The sequence below is a fragment of the Simochromis diagramma genome, unplaced genomic scaffold (genome assembly GCF_900408965.1).
Source record: "Simochromis diagramma unplaced genomic scaffold, fSimDia1.1 OVJJ01000293.1, whole genome shotgun sequence".
Classification (NCBI taxonomy): domain Eukaryota; kingdom Metazoa; phylum Chordata; class Actinopteri; order Cichliformes; family Cichlidae; genus Simochromis; species Simochromis diagramma.
Genome location: NW_024386801.1, coordinates 6,298,197 through 6,324,955, shown reverse-complemented (window position 1 = coordinate 6,324,955; position 26,759 = coordinate 6,298,197). Strand labels below are relative to the sequence as shown.

General features: G+C 40.4%; 3 protein-coding genes across 4 annotated transcripts; 2 read left to right on the top strand and 1 right to left on the bottom strand.

The window, feature by feature from the left end:
* Nucleotides 1–1,795: 1,795 nt before the first annotated feature.
* Nucleotides 1,796–13,611, top strand: nr1h4 (nuclear receptor subfamily 1, group H, member 4). 2 transcript variants are annotated; one of them, XM_040025363.1, is made up of 10 exons: nucleotides 1,796–1,998; nucleotides 2,700–2,880; nucleotides 5,383–5,760; nucleotides 8,931–9,071; nucleotides 9,971–10,113; nucleotides 10,224–10,322; nucleotides 10,573–10,672; nucleotides 10,824–10,970; nucleotides 12,636–12,749; nucleotides 12,880–13,611. In XM_040025363.1, the coding sequence occupies exons 2-10, from the start codon at nucleotides 2,784–2,786 to the stop codon at nucleotides 13,116–13,118; spliced, it is 1,458 nt and encodes a 485-aa protein (XP_039881297.1). In that variant the 5' UTR covers nucleotides 1,796–1,998; nucleotides 2,700–2,783; the 3' UTR covers nucleotides 13,119–13,611. The 2 variants fall into 2 exon arrangements, with proteins under 2 accessions (XP_039881297.1, XP_039881298.1); XM_040025364.1 differs by lacking the exons at nucleotides 1,796–1,998; nucleotides 2,700–2,880 and adding an exon at nucleotides 2,924–4,306.
* A 771-nt stretch (nucleotides 13,612–14,382) lies between these two features.
* On the bottom strand, nucleotides 14,383–17,858 carry c1qtnf13 (C1q and TNF related 13). The gene is made up of 2 exons (XM_040025366.1): nucleotides 17,063–17,858; nucleotides 14,383–15,905 (listed from the first exon to the last, which is right to left on the bottom strand). The coding sequence occupies exons 1-2, from the start codon at nucleotides 17,091–17,093 to the stop codon at nucleotides 14,851–14,853; spliced, it is 1,086 nt and encodes a 361-aa protein (XP_039881300.1). The 5' UTR covers nucleotides 17,094–17,858; the 3' UTR covers nucleotides 14,383–14,850.
* A 2,050-nt stretch (nucleotides 17,859–19,908) lies between these two features.
* ube2na (ubiquitin-conjugating enzyme E2Na) lies at nucleotides 19,909–26,749 on the top strand. The gene is made up of 4 exons (XM_040025370.1): nucleotides 19,909–20,061; nucleotides 24,332–24,578; nucleotides 24,785–24,925; nucleotides 25,488–26,749. Exons 1-4 carry the CDS (start codon nucleotides 20,032–20,034, stop codon nucleotides 25,532–25,534), a joined length of 465 nt encoding a protein of 154 aa, XP_039881304.1. The 5' UTR covers nucleotides 19,909–20,031; the 3' UTR covers nucleotides 25,535–26,749.
* The last annotated feature ends 10 nt before the right edge of the window (nucleotides 26,750–26,759 follow it).

Here is a 26,759-nt window from a genome sequence, read left to right as displayed (position 1 = left end):
ACAATAACACTGCAAACACAGACAAGGAATCAAATTTAGCTACTTGAATTTGCTGAAGTTTAATTTCAGATTAAATTAAAACAAAACAAAGCATACTGTCAGCATGTTTGTTTTTAATAAATCTAGGCATTTTAACATTGTTTGTTTGTTTCTTTTTTCTTTTTTCTAAAACCTAAGACACTTTAAAAATGTAATGAATCACAAATTAACCAGAGAGGGACTTGAAACTAAAAATATTTTACATTTTAATCACAACACAACTGGTAGTGGCACTCGAGGGAAAGTGATGTAATCACCAAAGTCAACAGACTACTTGGAAGTGCTGATAGTAGATAATACCCAAACATATTTTCGCCTCTTTTAACTTCATGTTAACTCTATATCGTTAGGTTTAGTTCAATTTGTGTCTACCCAGCTCCTTGACTAATTATTCTTTAATTATTATCATTAGCAAAGTGTGCTGTCTCTGTATTTTGATTCTCATTTTTTGACAGAATATGCTGTTCCTTATGGTGCTCGCTTATGTCAGCTTGCTCAAATGAGACATTTTTGAGTATCCCTAAGATGGGTCTGCGTTCCATCTCACTGTAAACATCCTTTGTCTTATCTCTCCGCTTGCTTTATTTACACCCCCAAACATAATTGCTGGACAGGATGTTCATTGCCAGCATGTTAGCCTCTCTTGTACGAGCTATTCCCTCTTTTATAAGACTTAATTAATGCTATGTGTGATTTGCCTGCAAAAAGTCCAATGATTATTACCTTTCACATGGTGATAAGACATTTCAAGGACTGTGGACTTTGTTGCTGGTCAGCTGTACAGGGATCCAAAGCGCTGGTGAATATGCGGCCTGTTATGTCACGTATGACACCAAGGTGTGCCTCTGTTACATTATTGCATGCCAGCCACAATGACACAGTCCATCTGGAATAAAAAACAAAACACCATAAGGAATGACAAAGCCTAATATCTGTTGGCATATTATAAACTTTAATCATTTTAAAGTAACATTGCCCATACTTATAAGAGCTCTGAATATTACAGCAACTTATGTTTAGTGGAGTTGTTTCCAGCCATTTACAGTCATAGCTGCTGGCTCATTCTTCACATGCTCTTAAACACAGAGCAGATAGTCCACAAACAGTCAGCAGCCAATGGCAAAGGTTCTGTTTATTTCAAAGAGACTGTCTGTTGACTCAGAAGGGCCTCTTTGGATGGAGCAACAACCCATCAATGATTAAACTTGTTTTGGGGAAAACTAAGAATTATAAAGAGAAGAACATTTTCCAGTGTGCATGCTCGTCTTAGAATGTACACAGACAATAGGGCAGGTACCCTGGGGTCTGCGGAGTGCCAGAACAAACAAATCTGGTGTAGACTGGTACTGCATACTCCAATGACATGATAAAATGGGTAGAATCAGTTCAAGGACAGATAGGAGCTATTGCCACACATTTGCTTTCAGAAGTTTTCCATTATACCTCAATTGTTTTTGCACTCATGAAAATATTGTAAAGGAAAACAAACATATCGCTCAAAATCCACAGCTCTCCCCGGCTTTCATTATTACAAGTGAACTGTTAGATGATTTTAACAGACATGGCTTATACTCGGCCGGCTCCCACTCATACCAGTTTTTGTGTCATGCTAATGACTGGATATGGCTCCATGTGTGTGATGTTTGTGTATGTGGGTGGGAATTCATGCGGTAGCCTGTTGTCTTATTCAGATAAAGAGGGATTTGGCTTGGATAGGGAGGAGGGTTAATTAATAACCACCCTCCATTTCTCCCTGACCCCAACTTAGTCACACATGGTCTCAATGATGTCCAGGCACCAGCAGCTTAATGTTCATTAGAAAGTATTGATGGAGTTGTAGCTCACAGCGTGGATATTCCCCCCCTCCCAAACCAAAAAAAAAAAAGAAAAAGAAAAGAAAAAGTCACAGGAAGGAAAAATTCAGCAAGAAGGAACTCAACCTCAGCTGCCAAAGAGAAGGTAAGAATTGTGAGATTGAGAACGAACATATTTCTAATTTACTGGTGACTTATTATTAAGGCTGTGGTGTGGCATTGTTTGAAGATTTGGTTGAAGTGTGGGCAGCGGGTTTCTGAATTCTTGTGGGTAGCTTTAGACTCAAGGGAAATTACACCTAGTTAATTAAAAATGTGGCTGGTGAGGTCTATAAAAGTCATGTCTCACATGGGAACATATTTTGTCCCTAGCAGCAGAAAGCCCTCTGACACATTTGAGAACTGGTATTAAGATATTGTACGCGATGCTTTCAATCTCCTCAGCTGTCCAGATTTTAATATAAGATTTAATAAGCAGTGCTGTTTGCTAACAGGTGAGGCCTCCATATGATATGTTCAGTGAAATCAAATTAACAGAGACAATGATCTTGTCATACTAATGACACAGTCTTACATGAATCTGTAACGGGACAAGCAATAACAGAAAGAAAGAACAGACCTCTTTCCATGACTTGGTCTTCCTGCGGCAGTCTGGTCATCTGACCTTCATCCTCCACCTCTCTGTAGGGAAGTACCGAACATCTCTTCCCAGCGTGGGAGAGACCTGTCAGGTGCAATGATGTGGAGACTCCCAAGATGATTTTTAATTCCAGCGGGGCGCAGACGTCTAAGGGACTTGCGTTGCTTCATCTCGGTTGACAAATCACTTTTTCATGCTTGTTACAGAGCTCCCCAAATTCAAAGCGTGTGACTGCTTTCCAGCCCAGTCCAACCTGTGTTTTCTGAGGCGGTGACAGACAACGCTCCTGAATGAATGAGTGGATGGGCCCCGACATCAATGTGGTGGGACCACTGCAGCTCCCACCCAACGATGAATTCTCCATCTTAGAGAGTTCCCACTTTTATGGTAAGTTTACAGAAAGACAAAATCAAAACTGAGCAAGTGACAACATTCTTTGCAATTATAATCAGTACAAGCATGGGGAAATCATCGCTGCATTTAACTTGTACTAGTGTTTAGAACAATAAAACAAGAAACCATATATAAAAGATGGCTGTAGCCACCCTGGCATCACCCATGCACGGGTCTGTGAACTATTTTGAAGCTTGAAATTGTTGCAGGTTTGATTTTAGGAGCTACAAGTGATCAAGTTTGTATGAGAGGAGGGCAGTGCTGAATTCCAGTTCTAACAGTAGAAAGATTAATTGGCAGGCTGCATTGACAGACTCATTGAGTGCAGTTTAAAGACGGGGATCCCTGCTAATTAGTGCTAAGTAACAAGAGAAATAGTAGGATATCACTCAAGCTAAGTTGTAGTAAAGACAACGTTGGAGTAAATACACATTAATAGATGAGTCATGCATGCACCATAAAAACCCAGTCTTAGCCTTAACCTTCACCCTACTCTTTAGCACATTTTTAGAACAGAAGTTTCTGTACAGGTTTTTATGTACAGATGAAGGAGCCATGAGCGCAGACAGTACAAACACAACCATGAGTATCAGTGAACTGATTTAACCAAAGCGAAGCTCTCAGCCACTAGTCAGGGTTTCAGCAAGAACTGAATATTAGACCATTTGCAAAGATATAATTTATTGATGATTTATTACTAATTCACAGTGACCTGTAAACAAACATACGTTTAATAGTTTGAGGCTACTTTGTGGCATTTTTCTGTCACAATAGTCAGTTATCTGCCAGTGACTAAGGGTCTGTAACAACTCTGAGTGAGTGGCAACAGAACGCCAATCTTCCACTAACAAGCTGAACAAAATTATTTTTTAAAGTAAAAAGTACACTCTGCACATCTGCTATCACCTACTTTAGAAATCAGATCTTAATTTTGAATGAAAATATCAACTAACAATAGGTGACTCTCATCCAGCACCTGTAAAGCATTTATGGATGCTCAAATTCCTCCGAACAATTGCATGAGCCGGATCTGACCTGTCCACAAATTCAAGCTCACTGAACAGTAGCAGTCAGCTTGTACCTGTGTCCACATCTGGAAATGACTTCTGATATCAGCTGGCTACTTGCAGTGTGAAGAAATGTGACTATGTGGTTAATAAGTAGCTGTGACAACCTTTGCTCTTTCTGGGATTACTCAAGCAAGTGCCAAGTTGCTACAGTAGGTACTGTACTCAGATCTTTTGGGAAAAGCACGCCAATCGAAAGGAAGAAATTGAAGATGACTGTTTTGGTTAATAAAAGGAAAGATAGACTTGAACAGAGCACAGCTGGACAGTGTGGATCAGAGAGCAAAGTTTCAAAATAATCTGTGTGTTTGGGCTCACGGAAATGGCCATGGTCCAGACTAAGTCTTCAAGAGGTCAGTGTTACATTATACTATACTGATATTCTGTTAGTATTAGGTGGTCTGATGGCTTTAAAAGCAAAATTTAACATTTCACAGTCACTTTAGTCAAGAGATGATTGCATTGTGTTGTCTTGTCAATAGTCATCCCTGATAAGTTGTATATGAAGGTTATAAAATTCATCAGTATGTAATAATGAACCAAAAGTACGATCCTGTTAACATTCTTCGACTGGATATCACTTGCAAATGTGTAATTTTGTTCGTTGTGCTGTTAAATCTAATTCTAAAGGCCACAATCTCCTCCGTGTAAGCAGGTTGTTAATCATTTATGGGTTTATAGTTTATAGTTATAAGAAAGTAGTTAAACCTTCAACTTTGTTTAACCGTCACGGTTTACAATTCTTGGAAGCAGAGTTTTGATTTTTGGATTTCTATACGACGGTTTATTTGATATTCTTTTCTTGGATTTTAGCTTGTAGCTTTATCTTGATGTATATACTTTTGTATTTTGAGCCTTCAGTTCTTCATCCGCTCCCTAACTTATTTAGTTACGTTGTTGCCTCAGTATTTTCTGTTTACTCTCCCGTGCCAGTTCCTCTGTGTCAAATTTATTTATGGTAAATGGCCTTATGTGTCTGTGCTTCTCTCCTTAGGTGTTGTTCCTACTTCCTGTTTTATTGTAGTTTTTTTTTTTACAATAGTTGCCTCTTGTATCATGTGTCTGCTTCTACTTCCCTCTCCTGGCTGATTATCTCAATCTGTTCACGTCCCCCGATTGTCCTCCGTGTCTGTGCTTATCTTTTGTCATGTAATCTGTTGGTCGTCCCGGTGTTACTGTCATGTAAGAGTCTACTAATTCTCTATGGTTGGAATTTTTTTTTACCTTGCCTTTAGTAAAGCTAGTTTAAAGGCAGGAGTCAACCGTTGCAAAGCTTTTCTTTTAATATTTTAACACTTTGACACTTTAGCTTTTCAAGGAACTTTATTATTCAAGTAACTTGTTCATATTAAAACTGCAACAACTGTACTGCATCTCTGATTACATTTGACTAAGATGAAGCCACATGTCATTTCTCTTCTTCTCTTAGATATCCTCACAGATCAAGGCAGCCCTCTCCTGCAGGATCCTGACATCTTACCCTTCACCAGCTATCCCAGCATGCAGTATCAATTCATGGAGCCAACAGTGTCTTCCACTCCATACTATTCCACTCAGAACTACTACCCACAGTATAATGGAGACGAATGGTATTCACACACAGGGATATATGAACTGAGGAAAGGACCCCTCGAGGGCAGCTATGAGGCGGAGATGGAGGAGGGCTCCTCTGTTGTGCCGGCTGTGTGCAAGAGAAGCCGGCACCTGTCACAAGCTGGAAGGGTTAAAGGGGAGGAACTGTGTGTTGTATGTGGAGACAAGGCCTCTGGATACCACTATAATGCTCTCACTTGTGAGGGATGTAAAGGTGAGACGTAGAACAGGAAACAGCAGTGTGATCCTTAACTGTAACTGTTACTCTAAATAGCCTGTCTTCTTTACAGTGTAATGATAAGAGCAGTTGGTGGAGCTGAAAGACACTAGCAATTTAGGGATTTTCTAAATGTGGTGACTTATCAAGGATGACATGGGTGGGCCTCGTGGGAAATGAAAAACTTTGATAGAATAAAAACAGGGTTGAATACAGTGGAGAATAAAGCAATAAAATCCTTTACTTTAGTGAAAGCACAGACATCCTAAAAAATAATACGTAACCAGGGTGACATCATCCGTTGGTAAATGGTAAAATGGTAAATGGCCTGTATTTGTATAGGGCTTTACTAGTCCCTAAGGACCCCAAAGCGCTTTACACATCCAGTCATCCACCCATTCACACACACATTCACACACTGGTGATGGCAAGCTACATTGTAGCCACAGCCACCCTGGGTCGCACTGACAGAGGCGTTGGTCCGTGATGTCCTGTTACAAAGGCCCAAGCAGAGCAATTTCAATGTCATGGCCTCGGTGACTCAAACCGGATGTCATGAGTAAGGGGTGGGAACTGATGGAATCTGCATACTCATATGGGAGCGACCTGGTAATGAAAAGGTTGGCTTATCCTAAAGCATATTGTGGTTGATTAATCTTCTATTGAAATTGAGACCATAAACTAACTATAAAATTACCAGCTTTTCAATACAGTCATATTTCTTATTGTACCTGGAGGAGTTGCCCCTGCTAGCCATTAGAAAGAAGTAAATGTACTTCTGCAGTGGCTTCACAATGCTTTAGTGCAGGGGTGTCAAACATAAGAACAGCAACACGAACAAGAATATCTCCACTTTAAAAAAATCTTTTACAATGTTTTCATCTAAGACTGACTCTGTGTCTAGTGTGCAACTGCATAATAACGAGCTGAATGACATTTGCCCCAAATTCCAACATCATGTTATTGTGTTTAGCTGTTGACTTTAAGGGGTCTAACCATGATGACGATGTGTTTAAATCTACAGTTCAAACAAATGGAGAAGAGAAAACATGCTTTTACAATCTTGTTAATTCCAGATGTCTTCAACAGTTTGAAATGCCTGTGTAAGCGGCTCCAATGCTGGACCTGATACCTTACTCAGTTCTTGTAAAAACAGTTTTTTTAATCTGTTATCCTTTACAGCTGCTGTACACTGAGAACAAAATACCATTTATTTCGTATTTAATAACCCTTCAGGGACAGGAGGTTAACTACGCAATCATACACTGAAGGGTTTGAAGCTGATTTTAAGGTAACAAAAAACAATAAAATTAGGCAATCTTACAGTAAGAGCAAGGACTTTACAACTCTTTTTGTCCCTTTTACAAATCATTAACTTGGGGATGAACTGCTGAAGGCCACCACTCTGCTGTCACCATGTCTTTATGACGCTGTTGATTTGGTGTGGATCCTGCCAAACAACAGGGTGAAACGATATAAGTGTAATTCCACACTGTGAAGTGGGACAATGCCAGGAGTGTGGCTGCTGACCTGTCCTGCCATTTGACTGAGAATAGGCTCAGGTCTACCTGGTACTGCCACCAGATTGGGTTCCTTCTCAGCTTTCGGCTGTACAATGCACGAGCAACCTGAGCTCAGTTACTCTACTGCATGCCATTGTGCTTAATGATGTCAGAATGTCTGCTAACTGTTCCACGGTTATTCTGAGCGTGTGTGTGAGTGTGTGTGAGTGCATGTCAGTACTCCAGGTATAACTTATTAGTGTGGTGTTTGGATTAAACCCAGTTGGGTTCAATATACAACTAAATTAGAACAGTTAGTGAAGCAGTAACTCGAGTTTTTTCCGAGTATAGTAACACTATCATTTATAGAAAGCTGGAATCTGGAGCTGATCCTTTATTTACTTTCTAAGTACCAATACCACAAAAAAACAAAACAAAAGTATTCAGCATAAGCAAAAGTAATGACACACACATTATGGCATTGACATTTATGTTTAAAATAACACAACTTATGTCACGACCTGATACAGAAGCTGTAACATAACTTTTATTTTTTTCATTTTTGCCAGTCAGAGTAACAAACGCCACAGCATTCGTCTCTCCATTCACTTCAGTTCATCTCAGTTCAGTTGCGTTCTACTTGTATAGCGCCAAATCACTACAACAACAAAGTGCTTTAAATTGCAATACAGAGAAAACTCTGACAATCAGAAGACCTCCTCTGAGCAAGAGCTTGGTGACAGTGGGAAGGAAAATTTTCCTTTTAACAGTAAGAAACTTCCGGGAGAACCAAGCTCAGCGAGGGACAGCCATCTGACAAGACTGGTTGGGGATAAGGGGAGGGAGACAGGACAAAAGATGCACTGTGGACGAGAGCCAGAGATTAATGACTCACACAATTTATCGATGCAGATTATGGAAGCTTTGTTTCTGCCAGTGGGAAAAAAGATGCCGGTCCGAACTAAGTTGAACTTTTGGGTTAATCAAGATTTTGAGTTAGGTATGTCAAAATTCTGAACACACTCTAAGTTATGAGATAATTACCTGAAATTTTCAGTCATGGATGATTTTTTCCCCCTGTAATTTAAACGAGCTTCCAAGATTTCTAATAGCTCTTAGTTAAAATACATTTTTTGCCTTTATCTAGCCTCTCCTTTCTTTCTGTGAGTTGCTAAATGTTCACAGTCTAAATGACACTGTAAAGGATTAAGATAACACAAAATAACTTTAAGGAATGATCATTGTTTAATCAGCTCTTTTTTAGGCTTTTGTAGTATAAAGGTAGATTCTGAGTATTCAGTTCAACTGATATAGTGCAAATTTACAACATCCATCACCTCAAGGAGCTTTATATTACAATGATGATAAGGATATTAAAAAAAAAAACCCAACAATTACATGACGCCCTATGAGCAAGCACTTGGTGACAGTAGGAAGCCAAAACTTCCTTTTTAACAGGAAAAAAAAATCTCTCCAGCACAACCAGGCTTAGACAGGTGCATTGATCCACCACGACCTTTCAGGGTGAGGTTGGGGGTTTAGGAACGTTGTGTCAAATTCCCTAAAAATCCAGTAATTAACTGGCAAACTCTCATGTGCGCATTAAAGATCATAACATATCGGCGTCCCTTGTTGTTAATACATTTTTATTTTTACCACGTTCAGGTTTCTTCAGACGGAGCATCACCAAAAACGCTGTGTACAAATGCAAGAGTGGCGGAAACTGTGAGATGGACATGTACATGCGCCGGAAATGCCAGGAGTGCCGGCTGAGAAAGTGCAAGGAGATGGGCATGCTGGCAGAATGTGAGTATTGCTGCATTAGAGGATGCTGAAACAGGGATTATTTTTTTAAAGAGCGTTAACGTGTTCCCACAGTAACATCTACTTATTATGATTAAGAGAGACTGCTAAATATAAGTGTACATTTTCCATTCTGACATGGGCTGTTGGATTTTAATGGGGGATTACATGTCAGTACATATCACACAGTACAAACATCTGTTTATCTGTTTAAGCTGCATTAAAAAAATAAGAACATGACACATTTGCTAAAGTGATTTTTGCCTTAAGTTGATGTTTCTCAGTTGTCTCTATAGTTTCAAATGCTGAGCTTACCTCTAACTGAAGGCAAAACCTGTAAATAGGAGCACCCACTTTTCTGAAACTGGGTATTGGAGGATTATTGGGGTCTATTATAGAGCTGTCAGCTGAAAAGAGAAGAATGAGAGGCTGGACTCCTGTTGCTCATAAATAGTACAGAGAAGATGTGATGAATAATGCAGGGTGAAAGGCATTCACGACTCTCTATCTGCTGCCTCAACAAGAGACTAGTGAGTTAGATTTTTGATCAAAATGTGAGAAGACAGATGGTAACTGAGAATGCTTCTCTTCTCAGCACTATCTTAAGTGTAAACTTATTATGCAATTGATCAGAGAAATCTAAAGTAGAGGCAGTTGCAGTGTTTTGGGGAAGGAATAAGGTAGAAAAGGAATCACATTTAGTAGAGTGCAGTTCACATTATGATGTGATGTTAAAATAGTAAACAGCAAGAGTTGCAGTAATCTGCCTGCTTGTTGCACATAGATAGTAATTAGTTTGACCAAAGCCATCATAGATGAAAATAAACATTCAGCACTGCCGCTGCATTAAAAACCTGCAAGGTATTTAACCCGCAAAGTGAATCCTTCGTCGCTACTGACAGGCCTGCTGACAGAGATCCAGTGTAAATCTAAAAGGCTGCGGAAGAACACCAAGGCCTCCCCAGGACAGTCGACTGGGGATGAGACGGAGGGGCCAGAGAATGTCGACAACAAGCAGGTCACCTCCACCACCAGACTGTCAAAGGTAACCTCAACATCTGCAGATGTCCTCAGAGCTCGCTGATGCTCTCAAACAGGCACAGAAGACGTCACCGCTTAATGATGGGCTGTTTTTGATTTTCTCTTTAAATCCAGGAAAAAGTTGAACTCACCAAAGAGCAGCAGGCACTCATGAAACTCATCGTGGATGCTTATAACAAACATCAGATTCCTCAAGATTTTGCTAAAAAGCTGGTACGAAACAGAAATATTGATATTAAATAACCAGGCGAACAGTGCTGATGAAAACTGGCTGCGGGGAATGCAGCTAAGAAAATAAAACCTGTATGCACAGACATCAGACAAGCAGCACCAGCTTGTTGGGTGAAATAATGTTTGCATGACTACATGCCGCCGAGACTGTTTTATCCGTTTGCTTTGTGGAGTTTTTGCTGTTTGCTCCCTCTTCCCTCTGATCTGTTTTTCCCGCTGTTTTTTCCTCAAGCTACAAGAACAGTACAGCGCAGATGAAAACTTTCTCCTACTGACAGAAGTGGCAACAAGTCAAGTTCAAGTTTTGGTGGAGTTTACAAAAAGTATTCCAGGTAATTCTTTTTTCTTTTTACCAATCCTGTGGAGCACACTGCAGTGTTATCTTAAGGTCATGGACAGAGGCATGACAGATGCTGGGAGAGTACGTAAAGTAAAAACACAGTATCTTGCCTGTTGTAATGACAAGTGTTATGACTGTCATAGGGTTTCTGTCTCTGGATCACGAAGATCAGATTGCTCTGCTGAAGGGTTCAGCTGTGGAAGCCACATATCTGCGCTCAGCTCAGGTTTTCAGCAAAAAGATGCCCACTGGATACGCGCAACTTTTAGAGGAGAGGATACGGAAGAGTGGTGAGTCTACAGCAGCACCTATAAATGTGTCGGTGCAGATATTCAGCAGTTATAGCAGATGCAGGTTTTTATGTGTGCAGCTCTTGCTTCATGACCTTCAGCAGTCTTGGTCTTCTGCAGCCAAGCAGCTAAGTCTTTCAGGTCCTTGATTAATATTTGATCTGTGTCGGTTACGTATGCTGACCTGTTGATCTCTGGCTGGGTATAGATTACGCATGAGCACACACCTTCACCGGCTATTGTTTCACTCCGTTCGGCGCTACATGTGCATCCATGCTTGCAGATTAAAGGAGAGTGGCTTTTCTGGGATTAATTTATTACAGCGCATGAGTTTCTTCCGCTGTTTTAATCCAAAACCTATAGATTTTTGCTCACGTCCCCTGTGTTGTCTCCTTTAAAAGAAAAAATCATTTATATTAATGTGGGGTGTCATTATGTCAACCAGGTTGGACAGTTAGACAGACAGCAGCGGTGATGGCAGGCGTGTGTGCGCGTCACTGGGTCCCTCAGTGCTGCTGTGGTGTGAATAGTGCCTATAAGAGATATTCACAGTAAAGGCCATTCTGGGAGAATAAGTGGTCAAAGCTGTCTGAGGAGGCCATTGTTTCTTATCAAAACATCAGAAGTGCTATTGTCCACTTCTCTCCCTCTGAGCCCCGCTGGCATTTCTGAAAGCTCGATAATGTGCCCGAGCAGACAGGCACCCTCTGCTAGCTGAAGAGCTTTAATATCAGGAAATGCTGCCAACGTGCAAGAGCATACTAAACAAAAACTTTTAAATAATATAGAGAGAGTAGTTTGAAATATGTATATGAAATATGTTTATTCATATAGGCTGGAGCCTATCCCAGCTACCATAGGGCAAGAGGCGGGGCACACTGTGGACAGGTCACCAATCTGACGCAGGGCTAGGATAAGGATAAGATCTATGATTAACTGCAAATAATTGTGTCGTAATTTCTGATGGCTTCACATACTGAATACAATTCACTCATAAAAACTCTTTCTTCGCTCTCTCCTTTGCCTCGCTTCTCTCACACCTTCATCCACCTCCTCCCCACTCTTCTCACCACAATGCAGCAGAGCACATCCACCTCAGACCCTGTATATGTGTTTTTGATTTAACTTTGAGAGACTCCAGTCTTTGATCATATTAGCTGTAAAAGCTTAAAACTGAATGTATTTTACATGAAAAACTTTACAGCATCTTTTAAATAAATAAAATGAATAGTATAATACAACATTATAGATTATCCTGGTCAAAGTACAGGCTGTTACATAAAACAGGCCGTCTCTGTGCATCTTAAAACTATAAAACCTCGCCAGCTTTCAGCAGCATCGACAATCCTTTATCATCCATCAAGTTAGTGCACAGACTAACATTGTCTGCGTAGAGCTGCAGATCAAAGACTTTTTATTATTAATTTGGGAAGGTCAGTTTACTGTGTTTAGAGCACTTCCAGTCAGCATAAACATGTTTATTGGCTCTTCCACAACATGAACAACAACAACAGAAATTGAATTACTCTACTTTAAGTAATTAAACCAAAGCTTCTTAAGAGATGGCTTCTTACTTTGAGGACTTGTTTATTTACTATTCACTGACTTTATATATAAAACTTTCTATTTTATTAGAAAAAAATATGTTGCTTTCTTTTTCTGCAGGTATATCACAAGACTTCATTACACCCATGTTCAACTTTTACAAAAGCATCAGCGAACTCCACATGGCACAGGAGGAACAAGCTCTCCTTACTGCCGTAACCATCCTGACACCAGGTGAGCCCCCCCCAAAAATAGTGTTAACGGCATTGATTTGGATGTATTTTGTTGTTTCCTAAAGTAATATTTGATTCAAATTTTGATTTCTGTGAAGATGATGATCACTATCCACTCTATTCCTCTCCAGATCGGCCTTATGTCAAAGATCAGCAGGCTGTTGAGAGACTTCAGGAGCCCATGCTGGATGTGCTGAGGAAGCTGTGCGCCCTGCAGCATCCGCAGGAGCCGCAGTACTTCGCTCGTCTCCTGGGCCGTCTGACAGAGCTGAGAACGCTCAACCACTTCCACGCGGAGATGCTCACATCCTGGAGAACGGACGACCACAAATTTACCCCGCTGCTCTGTGAGATCTGGGATGTGCAGTGACGGGCCAGGACGAGAGAAGAAGGCGGTAACACAGGGGTGATAATGTGGACATTAACTTACAAGACAACATCATAGCTCAAACATACAGTCCTTTCCCAGCCTCTGTTGTGAAGCCATGACATTGGCATTAGTCATGTAGTGATTGGTTTAGAGTGCTGCTTGTGCCTTTCTCATGGATTACTCTATTATTTTTAACCATTCACAGACAAAGAGGCTCCTGTTCAAATATTGTGATTTGGCCAACCTTTTTTTTTTACTGTGTATATCATGCAAAACTTTGATTAGTCAAACAAGTACAAACACTGGAAAGCCACGGTGTGCTCCTAAGAAGTGGAAGGCTTAGATTAAGTGTGATAATGGGTGAATCCTACGATCTGCCTGAATAAATATTTTCAAGAAAAAAAGGGTTTACCTGGAAATAGTTTTTATAATAGTTAGTCACAACATCTGGGATGCAGTTATTCAATAAAGAGTAAGCAAAACCAAAAAAAAACAACCATTGTCACCTTTTCTGCTTGATCATATTTGTATAATCTTTCACTTTTACATCTTCCAGAAACATTGACTTTTTATTCCTTATTTATGCCTGTAAGTAGCCATCTGGCCAAACAAAGGCGTCTCAATTAGAGGGCCGTGACTGAGGGATTTTTTTTTTTTTGCATGTTTTAACCAATTTTCTAATTGCCAATAAAGATTATTTAAGATAAATGTTTGGCTCTTTTTCTCTTTCTGGTGGTAATGGTGCTGTGAATTAGAAGCTTTAAGAGCTTAAGTAGAAATGGCAACATTTAGGGATTCATGTTTGGAAAGAGATTTGTCAGATGTTGAGTCCCGTGTTATAATATGTTATAAAAATCCTTAATTAAATGGTAAATGGCCTGTATTTGTATAGGGCTTAATCCCTAAGGACCCAAAAGTACTATACACTACATTCAGTCATCCACACACTGGTGATGGCAAGCTACATTGTAGCCACAGCTGCCCTGGGGCACAATGACAGAGGCGAGGCTGCCGGACACTGGTGCCACCGGGCCCTCTGACCACCACCACAAGTGTCTTGGTGAAGGACACGACGACGCCGGAAACTGTCGGAGCCGGGACTCGAACCGGCAACCTTCCGATTACAAGACGAAATGCCAACTCTTGAGCCAATATCGCCCCGTGTCTAATCTTTAGGTTTATCTTAGGTTTATTTTCATCCACAAACCAGCATTTGTTTGATTTAGAAGAAAAAAAAAAGAACATATGTAAAACTCATTTAAGGAAATTTATTTATCATTTTCCCAAAATGCACACAAATCATTTAATCAGATCTTTCTACAAATAAAAGTTAAATAACTTTAACATGGTGCAACTCTAAGTCTACATTTTGTAGTACATAAATTTGAATAAACTTTACATCATTTACAACGGGTTTTTTTGTCATGCAATGTTCACTTTTTTAAAATGAAAATTCTCAGATAGTTGTATCTGTGCACCTAAACCCAAACTGTATCACAGATTTTCTAAGAGAACATTGCACTTAGCTGTATCATAGCACCATCTGGTGGCAACAAATGTTACCTTTTGGAATAACACTGTTTAATAAAAACAAACAAAATGTTACAAAAAGAAAGAGAGAGAGAGGAATCTGTTAAACTATGCTGACCACAGTTTAAATATTCTACCTGACTCATTGACGTGGAGATAAACTGCAGGCTGGGAACAAAAAACAGCTACAACCTTAAGACATTTATAGGTGACCTCTGTCCTCCTGGCTGGTGGCAGGTGTTTCTGTATCTGGATAAACCAGGAAGCCTGAGAACGTGGTGTACCTGCCCTGGTTGCTGTAAACAGCAAAGCGCTCATCCTGTTGACTGTACAGCCACACGCTGTCGCCCCTGCTGAGAGACAGCAACAAACTCTGACTCTGCATTTCCCTTCTCTTTGATGTGTCATCATCAAACACCATCGCCTGCACCTCGCCCTTCCCGGTCATCAGCTTCACTGAAACAGCCCTACGAGGGTGTTTCCCCACAGTGAAGGCGAAGAAGTAGACCCCTGGGAAGTGGCAGGTGAAGCGGCCAGAGGTTTTGTTGAAATGGCCCCCTATGTTGACATATTCTACATCAAAGGTGATTGGTGGCTTTTCTTGTGTCCAGCTGCTGTGACCCATGAGGGTTGATGTCCGTGCTACTGAGAAGGCAGACCGTGGCTGCTCTCTCTGGCCTCTGACCTGAGGTGGACAGTTTGGGTAGGGTAGAGCAGGTGTAGACAAGTGGTTGCTGATGTAGCTGGTTGCCATGGCATCAGGATAGACCAGGTAACCTGAGTAGGTGATGTAAGGCCCAGCGTTGCTGTACAAAGCATACTGGGGGCTAGGCTGCAAGCGCAACCACACTATGTCCATTTTCTTCAAACCAATCATAAGACTTTGGCTCTGAACTTTTCTCCCTTTCTTGCGGAAGTCGTCATAAGCTATAGCCTGCACCTCCTCTCCGTTCTTCACCAGGATGACAGAAAGCATTTTTTTGGGAAATTTCCCCACAGAGAAGGAGAAATAGTAAGCCCCGGGGATGCGACAGCGGAAGTGGCCAGTGTCTGGGTTGAAATCCCCTCCGATGTTGACCACGAGCCTGTTGAAGGTCACTGCCTTCTGCTTGCCTCCCACCACGCTACTGGTTTGCGTGGCAGAGAAAGCAGAGAGGAGACCTGTTGGCGCGGGAGGAGCATAAAGGGGAGAAGCTGCTCCAAAGCAGTTGATGAGGAGGAACAAACATAGCACGTAGCAGTGTGTGCTCCACTGATCTGAAAACAAGACAGAAATACCTGTGAAATTACATAATGAGATATCAGTCACTCAAAGCACAGGTACGTATATACCTGTGGTGTATATACTGTTTCTGTTGGAGGGAACCAACGATTTTCACCTTTAAGATATCATGCTAACCAAGTTATAGCTTCATATTACATATTATTATAAATTTTGGTTACATTTTAAATCCAAATCACTTTCTTTAAGTTTTCTAAGGGCTCTATGAGTGCTTCTCTAAGATACCTAGACTAAAAATCAGTGTTTAACTGAACTGCTCACAGCACATATCTATATCCATCAGGTAAAGCTTTAAAGGTCACTTAAAACCAAAAGGCTGGCAGCAAAGTGAAGTACACTTCATTTAGGCCTGGGAAGTATGGCTGCTCTCTGTTAACATAAATCTTTCTACTTGAATTAAGCCCTCGGTGTGAGCAGCAGCCCCTGTAATATGGCTGGTATTGTCTGTTCTCTCTGTGCACTGACGGAAGGGCTGCATTAGGTGCTGGTTCATCTGTTCCTCTGTGTGTTGAACAATGGAAAATTTCAAATGGCTGTGGACGTGAAGCAGAACAAAATGCTAAAAGATATGAGAGCAAAACAATTTAGGAAACATCATTTTATAAGTGCACAGGTTGACATAAATCAGCTATTATTATTACCATATTATCATGAATATAAAAAAATGTTTTTTACAAGCATAACTTATTAAATTTTACCGTCACACACATTTGTGAGCACAAACCTACACAGACAGAAATTTATGATCCTAAAATTTCTAATCCTTCACAAAATCTAATACTGTGTACGTACATGCATAAAAAAATACATTTTAAATACTACAAGGTCAGATCTGTCTGATGATAGTTAAATATGTAACTCTGAGCACGAGCTGTCTTAACCAAATCCAAAAACTCTTGCTATCTACCTAATTTTAACCTTTTAAAACAATCTTGCATTTGTTGCATTCTTTAAAGTAAGTACTTACATTTATATAGCAGTAACACAGAGTGCAAATACATACAAAATACATAAACTAAGTCACAGAAATACATTTATGACAAACGGCATAATAAAAAAAAACCCTCACACTCATTCAAACACAGTGCTTGCATTAAAACGTAATCTATCCGTAAGAAACATAAAAACACACCTGTGGAGCTACAATGGGGCAGAAACCGCATGGTGAAAGTTGTTGCACTGCTAATGTCCACATTATAGGCCTGACACCCAAAGGGGAAAAGCTTTTGTCCATTCGGATATGAGAGGAGGAGGAGGAGCTCCAAACCCCCTCCAATATATTCTTCCTATTCATCCATGAGACAAAAAATATCCCAAAATTCAACAGGACTCTGCAGGTTTATTGGACCTTGGAGATGTTCAGTCTAAGAAATGCGCTGAGTTGTCTAACACTGGGAAAGACAACATCAGGCACTGTGGTAACCTCTGAACAACTTCTGCTTCAGGAACAAGCACAGCTGGGAAGCACATGTAGAAAAAAAGGTGTTGCCAAATGACAAAAAAAACAGCCATGTTGATTTTAATAGCAACTATTCTACTACAGCTTCTGCAGTGCAAAAAATACTGATGCTGCCAGTGCTACCCCTCAGCCTCCTAGTAGATGCACATGGTATACATTTGAAAATCCAGGTGACTTCCTTCTTGAGACACACGCACTAATCTGCTTCTGTCCCCTCCAATATGAACATGCATGCTGACTTTTGAACTGTGGTGCTGATAACAAGGCAGTTGGTCACTGCTCACTTTATTACATGATGATTATTGTTTATGAGTTTGATAAAGTAATTTTTATTTCTCATATTTATTAGCCCGAACTGATTTCTGGGTCAAAGTAAGATGTCAACCGTCCAAAGACATGCAGCTTGTGGGGATAGGTTAGTTGGATAATCCAAATTGGTGTGAAGGTGCGAGTGAATGTGAGTGCGAATGGTTGTCTGTCCCTGTGTGTTGGCCCTGCGACAGACTGGCGACCTGTCCAGGGTGTACCCCGCCTCTCGCCCTATGACAGCTGGGATAGGCTCCAGCGCCCCCTGCGACCCTGAAAAGGATAAGCGGAAGTGAATGGATGGATGGATATACTTTTATATATATTAACAGCTTTAATCTCTACTCCTCTTATGAAATGAAGTTGATGCTATACTATTGCACTGTATGTTAGGTGTACAAAGTAGAAAACATATGCATATAAGCGCAGTGATACTGGGTTAAATGCCATGATAACAGGGTTCTTGCTGATCGGAGCTGGCTTGGCCCTGGCTTATCGAAGAATTAAGGAAGCGGAACCGGCTGTTCAAACCGCCACAAGGCTGCCCGCTGGGATTGAAATGATGGGACGAGGCGTGAGTTTCTCAAAATGGGCTCATTGAGTGCAGCACGGATAAGATCTTTGAGAACGCACGGCTGCCGTGAATACTCAGAACAAGACCTCTGAGTGAAAAACTGGATTACTGTTAGAACAGCTCTGAAATTCATATGAGTTGTTTGCACTAAAGTAAAAACCACCATCACTTCATGCGGAGACCCCTTCAGCGCCAGCTGCGGTCTCAAGGCTGGAGCTGAACAAAACACCCTGATAACGACTGTGTTTAGACTGTTCCCCCCATTCCATGCATGGCCACCTGGGTTGGCTGGAAGACTGTTTACTTAGCCTGGCGGGGCGAAGGACACTGTCTCAGCTGAACTCTGGACACACACACACACACACGTACACTGATATGCACACACTGATCCCCCCTCCCTTTCCAAACGGCTTCGATGCTTGTGCCCTACCGGGGAAGATGGCAGTCGACTGGACCAGCGCAGACATGCTGCAGGACCGGATGCGCTGTCTACACCGGCTCTACCCTTTACCCGCCCGTTGCTTGTCTTGTGTTTCTATGGTGTATTGATAGTCATGTGCTTTTTGTGCTGAGGTGTTTTTTCTGTTATCAAACTGTTCTCCCACTAGGAGCTCAGTCTGAGTGGAGTTTTTTTTTCTCCTCCTCTTACCTCATGTTATGTATTTTCGTTGTTTTTTTTCTTATCAGCCTACCTTTCTGACATGTCTCCCCAATGTGATGTTTGTGTAAAGTTGGTCAGAAGGTTCCTTTGTAAGTGCGCATGCGCCATTAGCGTGCTGCCTGCTGTAACCCTAATTTCCTTCGGGATTAATAAAGTATTCTGATTCTGATTCTGATAAATGTTGGTGCAACATTTACTGGATGGAACTGGATGAATATCTGAACACTCTTCTTGGCAGAATTGGTAGAGTTCATTTAAATTGGTTGGTTTCCTTGAATGGACACAGCTTTTAAATGCAGCCCACAAATTTTTAAGTAGGATTAAGTTTGGGGATTTGAGATGGCCATTTGAGAAGTTTAATGTTAGTATGCGTTATCCATTCCAAAACCGCTTTTGATGTGGATTTCAGATCACTGTCAAGAATCACTGAAGAATTTGAAGTTAATCCCCCCTTTTTATTATTACATCTATTTTGTGCAATGTACCAGAACTAATGACAGCGGAACAGCCTTAGGAAATGGTGCTACCACCACCATGCTAGATAGTTAGTACAGTCTCCTTCAGCTTAAAGGCATTACCTTGTGTCATTGTGGCCAAATAGCTAATTGTTTATTTTGTCTGAACATAAAACTTTTCTCTGGAAGCCATTTGGCTTGTCCATATGAGCCGCTGCAGATATTGGTCAAGCTCAATTTTGGATGCATAAATATATATCACTATAAATTCACATAAATCTCATAAATCTGTTTTTTCTTAGTTGATTTTTTTTAACTTGCCTGTAACTGTTCGCTTCTTCTTTTTTTCATGTTATGCTATTAAAAATTAAACGTACAGGCCAGTCCACGTTACCCATATTTATCGTTTTCCATTAGGGCTTACCTTAAGAAGACGTTACCTTTACTTGGAATAATATTTTTTAACCATTCGAGAAACATGTTTGCATCGTGAGTGTGTTAGACAAGCAGCTGCTGTGTAAGTCACGTTCACGTCCCTCCATTCACTATCACCGTGACGCAGAGAACCCGGAAGACGTGTGTTTGCTGTCAATGCCAACGACAGAAAGAAGGCACTGAGAGCTAAAAAGCCCGCATTTAAGACAAGATGGCAGGACTGCCCCGCAGGATCATTAAGGTAAAAAGAAAAAAAATCACGCCTCAAGCAACAGCATGCCTTTCGTAGTAACGGCAAAAATGCCACAATCACAGCCACAAACTCCTAAACGCTCTGGTGGTGCGCCCGGCGAGCAGTTTTGTGTGCTAACATTAGCATCTCGCTGGCTAACGGGTTGTTTGTTAAAGTAACTTCCGCTTCGTTTCTGCACCCACATACGCCGAGACACGGCGGGTTAAAAATACACCACCGTGCTGTAACGATGGCGGATAAAAGTCCTTACTTTTTCTAAATATACTTGTCTAAATATATTTTTCTGGTGTTCTCAAGTTGCTTGTAGTGCTGTCAGAAAGGCTGGCTAGCTAAAAATGCTAACGCCGGCTAGTTGTTTAGCATTGCTTGGATTTTAATAAAGCCCGACACTGCAAGCCTCATGCCTTTACTGTATACTGCAATAACTTAAAATCACACACCCGTTTTATTTTTTTTCGTTATTTATTTTTATTTTTGGCAACCATTGGGGTTAGTAAGGTAATTAAAACGTGTTTTTAAAAACTGCACAAATTGGATGAATGAAATCGCTCCCACTGTGCTTACTTCAACAAGGCGAATGACTTTCTGTTAATGATAACATTATGACTTGTTAATTTACTTAACGAGCTTAATGATTTGTAAAACTGTTGTTAAGTTGACATATTTAAGGCCTTTAGAGTTTCCTTTTCTGTACGCCACCCCAAATCAAAAATCCACACCTGCGTTACACTCAACCTGACGATTTTTTTTTGGGCGAGGGGTCCATGTTTTTAGAACGAGTGTGACTGCTTGTTGTATTTGTTATGTTACGTTTAGGGTCACCGTTCAATGATTAAAATACATTTTCACTCGTTTGCCTTCTTAGCAGGGTAATGTGTTATTTTCCCATTTTTCTGTGTTTTCCTGAGTGTGCATTTTCTCAACCAAGCTTTCCAAATGTAGTTGATTCCTCACTTTTGTTTCCTTCTAGATCTGTTGTTGCAGACACAAGCTTTTTATTAGCACGCACATCAATAAAAAGGGGACTTTTTGTGGTTGACTATCCACGTTCGTTACCTTATTATACAGAAATGTGTGCAAAAATAATTGAGTGAATGTTAAAACAAATACAGTACAATTGATTTAGTGGGTTCCAGCCTTTATCTATGCAGGAAAAACCTTTGTTTAAAAACGTGTAGTGTCCAGGTGTGTGAGGAAGCAGGCCACAGCACAGACTTGGTGGGAAAAGGTGGAAGGGCTGGGAACAGTACTTGATGGGACGAGCCCTTGAGCCCTGAGAGCGTGTGACTGGGACTGGGAGCCCCTCTACTGTCTGTGTTTTCACTGCATGGTTTTGTCTGTGGGTTATCTGAAACATTTCAGGAATCTCACTCGCAGTTGCATGGAGGAAACGAGTGTGGTGGTTGTTGGAACATTTATTCAATTATATTTTGAATACTGTAAAGTTTGTTTTGTTGGAGTCAGTTGTGCATTTCAAACAGCAAAAGAAGAGGCTATCATTTTTAAAACTGAGAAAATAACGAAACAGTTTCGTTCAACTTATTCAACAGTAAATACTTGAGTCCTGTGAAAACCAAGTTCATCCTTACTGCTTCATTGGGAATCAAGAGTGAAGATAGCAGCCAGGTGCTGCTAATCAAATGCACATGATTAATTGATTGGCAGGTTTTGCCACTTTGGGGCATTTAGGCACGATCTCCCAGGAGTGGGCATCCCAGCAAATTTCCCTCAAGCTCGGATTGTGCAATGCTCAAAGAAACTGCAAAAAAAACCCAAGAGCTAAATCTCCAACTCTGCAGGCCGCTGTTGGAATTTTAAAGTTCTTTAAAACACAGTTAGAAAGAGATTGAACTAGTATGTGTTGTTTGAAAGTGTTTCCAGGAGAAAGTCTCCTCCTAAAAAGAACAAGGCAGCGCCACTTAGGTTTGCAAAATTGCATGTAAGCCAAACCTTTAAAGATAGATCATGATAACTCAAGGAAATATGTATTTATTATATCACGATATCTCAAGGAAATTGAGATGTATTTTGTGTTGAGCTTGCTAACCAGCTGCTTAAAAACGTGCCTTCGTATTATGCAATCAGATCGCAAATTTGCATTTGCGCTTCCTGTCATATTGAGTGCTTCAGCAGTGTTTGGTTGTGTCATTTAAGTAGGGGTCACACATCACCAGCTGCTGGTATCTTATCTTTTGTAGCCTGTTTATACCTTCTGTAAGAACAGTTTTCTTGCACATTTTGCAGAGTGCTTTGTTAGGAGCTGTTAAATTGCCCCCCCTCCCCTTTTTTGACTAAGACTTGTGGGTTGGGGGATCCTTTGGACAGAGGAGACCTAAGTGAACACAACATATCAGCACAAACACCTCATGCCAAATGTCAAGCACAGTGGTGGTAGGGTGATGATTTTGCCTTGTTTTGAAGCCACAGGACTTGGGTACCTTGCTGTCATTGAGTGAAACATGCACTCCTCTGTATATCAATGTATTCTAGAGTCAAATATGAGGCCATCTGTCCAAAAGTAAAAGCTTGGTGAAAATTAGGTCATGCAACAGGACAATGATCACAGCAGCAAATCTACAGCAGAATGTTTGAGGGAAAAAAACATAAAGTCAAAGTCCAGACCTTAGCCTGACTGAAATGCTGTGGTGGGATTTTAAGAGAGCCGTGGATAAGTGAAAGTCTGGAAACCCCAATGAACTGAAGCAATGTATTAAAGAAGAGTGGGCCAGAATTCCTCTAAAATAATGTGAGAGACTGATGAATGAAGTCATACAGAAAAGAACATTAAATTACTTTAAGTAATAGCTAAAGGGTCCCCCTCCAAAAAGTTGATTCTGTTCATCTGGACGTAGTGTTTTGTGGGAGAAACGTTTCGTCACTCATCCAAGTGACTTCTTCAGTCTCAGCTGACTGCAGGTTTCGCCAATCTTATAAACAGTACATTTGCATAATGACTGAAACCAGCCCACTGAAGGAACAATGGGCTGGGAGGTCAGTTCCTTAATCTTAATTATGCAAATTCTCATGGCCATTGATTAACAACAACTGACCACTGATCAAATTCCACTGATCAATGGCCATGTGCCAACCAAGGAAAACCCATTGTAAACTGTGCGTGTCATTGTCACAAGAATCTGTTTTCACTTGGTGAAGCAGAAAATGCGTGAATGTTTTGATACTTATTTCTAACCTGTGGCCAAGTTTGTTTTACACTGCTGTAAATAGAACACAGATTAGAAATTTGAGCAGGACTTGATTGGTCAGTTTTATATGGAAGAAAAATGAAATAATGTGCCAGACAACATCTTTTATGCAAGTATGCATAGACTAAAGCAGTCTGACCTAACACAGAAAGTTGAACACCACTGCTGTGATAGTCATTATCTCTGATGGAGATTTAGGCTCTCTGATGTTTAAGGACCCTGATTGTGATCACCATGAAACGCTTTAACTCAAGTGCATAAAACACACAGCGCCCATTATTGCACTGTTTCTCACACGTCTGGGTTTTTTGTGAAGATCTTTGGAAAGATTTCATGCTTTAAGGATATCTGTTGCCTTCAACCTTCTTTTGGATGCGTTTAGAAACTGCAGGGCTGCGTATGGTGCAACTCTGCACCCACAGTGGATAACAGGAGAGGACAGGGATTTATTTCTCACTGCAACAATTAAACACATCCTGATTTATGATCTATGAATATCAGCAAAACTTTTTAAAGTTTACTATTCTTTTGCTAATTAGATGCATTTATTGGTGTAGCTCTACGAGATATCACCGGAAATGCCGTTAATGACCCAGAATCAATATATCAGCTGATATGAAAAGATAAATTATTAGTGTCACTTATTCTTAAGAATATTGAAATATATATTACTATTATCAACTTTCAGTGATGTATTTTATAAACTACTTTGCACCTGTATATGAAGACTGCACATTGCCTTTATTCAGCTACAAATGCTGCAGACTGTAGAAGCATAATAAATGGACTTCCAGTCACTCTGCTGGCCAGACCATGTAACGAATGTGTAACGTCTTATTCTATGTTATATTTAGGTTTTTAGAAAATTTCCTGTTGGCACAAATCTGGAACCATATTATCTGAAACCATCATACCTGTGATTGCCCGGTATTATCAGATGTCTCTAATACAACATTCAAAAGCAGTTCCCCAAAACGACCTGATTTATGGACTTGGTATTCTAATTTATCTAATTCCTTCTCCTTCCTTTGTTTCCGCTTTCTTTATGTTTCCAGGAAACCCAGCGCTTGCTTGCAGAGCCTGTCCCAGGCATCAAGGCAGAGCCAGATGAAGCCAATGCCCGCTACTTTCACGTGGTCATCGCTGGACCTCAGGACTCACCTTTCGAAGGAGGCACATTTAGACTTGAACTCTTTTTACCAGAGGAATATCCCATGGCAGCTCCTAAAGTACGTTTCATGACCAAAATTTATCATCCAAACGTTGACAAGTTGGGAAGAATATGTCTTGACATTTTGAAAGGTAAGCCAGTATTGTAGCTTAAAAATCTATGAGAATATTAATCATGTCTTTCACCATCATATCAGAGACAAAGAATATATTGTCTCTTATTAAAAGTCTCTTCCTAAACAGGATCATTGGTCACTTTTCATGTGTTTTGCCTGTATGCATTTTTTATTTGACTACACTTGTCTTTATTTTATGTTTTTTTGTTTTTTTTTTAATAGATAAATGGTCACCAGCTCTGCAGATTCGTACAGTGCTGCTCTCAATCCAGGCTTTACTAAGTGCACCCAACCCTGACGATCCCCTAGCAAATGATGTTGCAGAGAAGTGGAAGAGCAGTGAAGCTGAAGCCATAGAAACCGGTGAGAGCCATGATCTGGCGTGGTGTAAAGATAAGATTTACCTCATTATTCATGATGTTGTTAGCCAGTTTGATGCTCCTACGTTGTTATGATAATCTTGGTCCACAATCAACATTGCAGTTATGAAGAAGTTAGCAAATGCTTTTTAAAAACTATCACAGGCAAACCACCATGACTAACCAAATTTAGGTAACAGCAATCCTGATTTGATAATAAAGTTATTATAGTCTCGGAATTAAAGATTATTAAAGAGAACACTTGAAATGCTTACCATTCGTTATCAAAGAGAGTTTTATATAAGCTGTGACCTTTTTTTTTTCTTTCCCCCCTCCCCACATTGCAATGTTATGACATCACAACAATGTGATTGGGCAGTTGTGATGTTGATCCTTGACTAAAATTATGGCATGATGATGATAATGCAGGAGCATTACCCATAGTCGTGCCACTTCATCTCTGTATATAAACAAGTCACTTATATCACACGCAATTAATATGGAATATTTTTCTTTTAAGTTATGGTTTCCTTTAAAATTGATGTATTTTTTATTTTACTTTGCAGCCAAGACATGGACCAGGCTTTATGCTGGAAACAAAAATGAAGTGTAAAGCAGCCTCTTGGAGACAGAAGAGGAAGCAAATTGTATGAACACAACTCATGTGCTGCCAAGACCACCTCCTGCTTTATTTGCATTTAAAGGACACCATCTTTTAGTGTATATACATGTCAGATTTTCTTATATATGTATACACACTAAAAGTACACACACAAAATATATATATACTGCTGACATTTGGTGATTTAAATGCACACTAGAAATTACGAGCTGTCTTTGTCCTGACTCACTACTATTCAAATGCATGGGCAGAGGTTTTAGATCTACTCATCTAGCTTTCTTTGTCCACTGAGGGGAAAAGGTGTCTTGCATCACACGTGTTTTTTTTTCAGGGGGGAGGGGGCACAATTTTGGAGCAGGGGAATAAGCTGAGTTAGAGACTGGCTTAGATGTGGATAACATGATATGCTTTTTATGTTTCTTTTAACTTTGTTTTATCGTGTTGCTGTTCATTAAAAGCAGCTAACTCTACTAGCCCACTGTTTTTGTAGGCGCTCGCCTGGAGAAGGTTTAGTCCTGTGTAGGTTTGCCCAGTAGGACGCATAAACAATCATCGCTGTGCTGCTTCTTCGAGTCAATCTGGATTTGTTAAATATAAACTGAGATGACTGAGAACCAAACTGAGCCTGCCACTGTCACATTAACTTTTCCAGCCACTCTCAGTGTGGACTTGGATGTACAGTACTTTTGTTGATGGCACGAGAGTGTGTGTGGTGGCTTCAGTGGACATTGTGGACCTTTCTTTAGTTTTAGCACATACAGTATGTGTTGTTACCATATCTTGTCTTTTACATGTGAATCTTTTCTTGCTGTTAGCATACTAACTGCTCTTGCTTTTCGGCCCCTTACGTCATCAGTTTAATTCTGCAAAACTCTGTGGTTTACCTGCTCTCACTGGCATTTATTTCAAAAAGCAGTGCGGTTACATTTGAACAGTCAGTTGATGAAAGCGGGAACTGGGGTGTTGTGATTGGTGTGTGAGAAGAGATGCTGCATTGTGGAGGAGATCACACCAAAAGTACAATGAAGGCTTTGACTCTTGACTGTTGTGACTGGGCTTTGGCTGTAAAGTCTGTATTCATTTCACTTTGTGTAAATTCATTCTTTGTTAATCTGAAGGTGAAATGTTTTCCTGCTCTCAGAATGATATGAAACAGTCCAACTACAAACTTTTATGTTCTGTAAATAAATTCTGTTGATTAATAAATACCTGACGG

Bases quoted from the DNA above. Each gene is read 5' to 3' on its own strand.
- c1qtnf13 (XM_040025366.1), bottom strand. From the start codon at position 17,093: ATGCGGTTTCTGCCCCATTGTAGCTCCACAG. The intron at 15,906-17,062 runs GTGTGTTTTTAT...TCTTGTTTTCAG, and splicing joins GCCCCATTGTAGCTCCACAG to ATCAGTGGAGCACACACTGC.
- nr1h4 (XM_040025363.1), top strand. From the start codon at position 2,784: ATGAATGAGTGGATGGGCCCCGACATCAATGTGGTGGGACCACTGCAG. The intron at 10,323-10,572 runs GTACGAAACAGA...TTTTTCCTCAAG, and splicing joins AAGATTTTGCTAAAAAGCTG to CTACAAGAACAGTACAGCGC. The intron at 12,750-12,879 runs GTGAGCCCCCCC...ATTCCTCTCCAG, and splicing joins CGTAACCATCCTGACACCAG to ATCGGCCTTATGTCAAAGAT.
- ube2na (XM_040025370.1), top strand. From the start codon at position 20,032: ATGGCAGGACTGCCCCGCAGGATCATTAAG. The intron at 24,579-24,784 runs GTAAGCCAGTAT...TTTTTTTAATAG, and splicing joins ATGTCTTGACATTTTGAAAG to ATAAATGGTCACCAGCTCTG. The intron at 24,926-25,487 runs GTGAGAGCCATG...TTTACTTTGCAG, and splicing joins AGCTGAAGCCATAGAAACCG to CCAAGACATGGACCAGGCTT.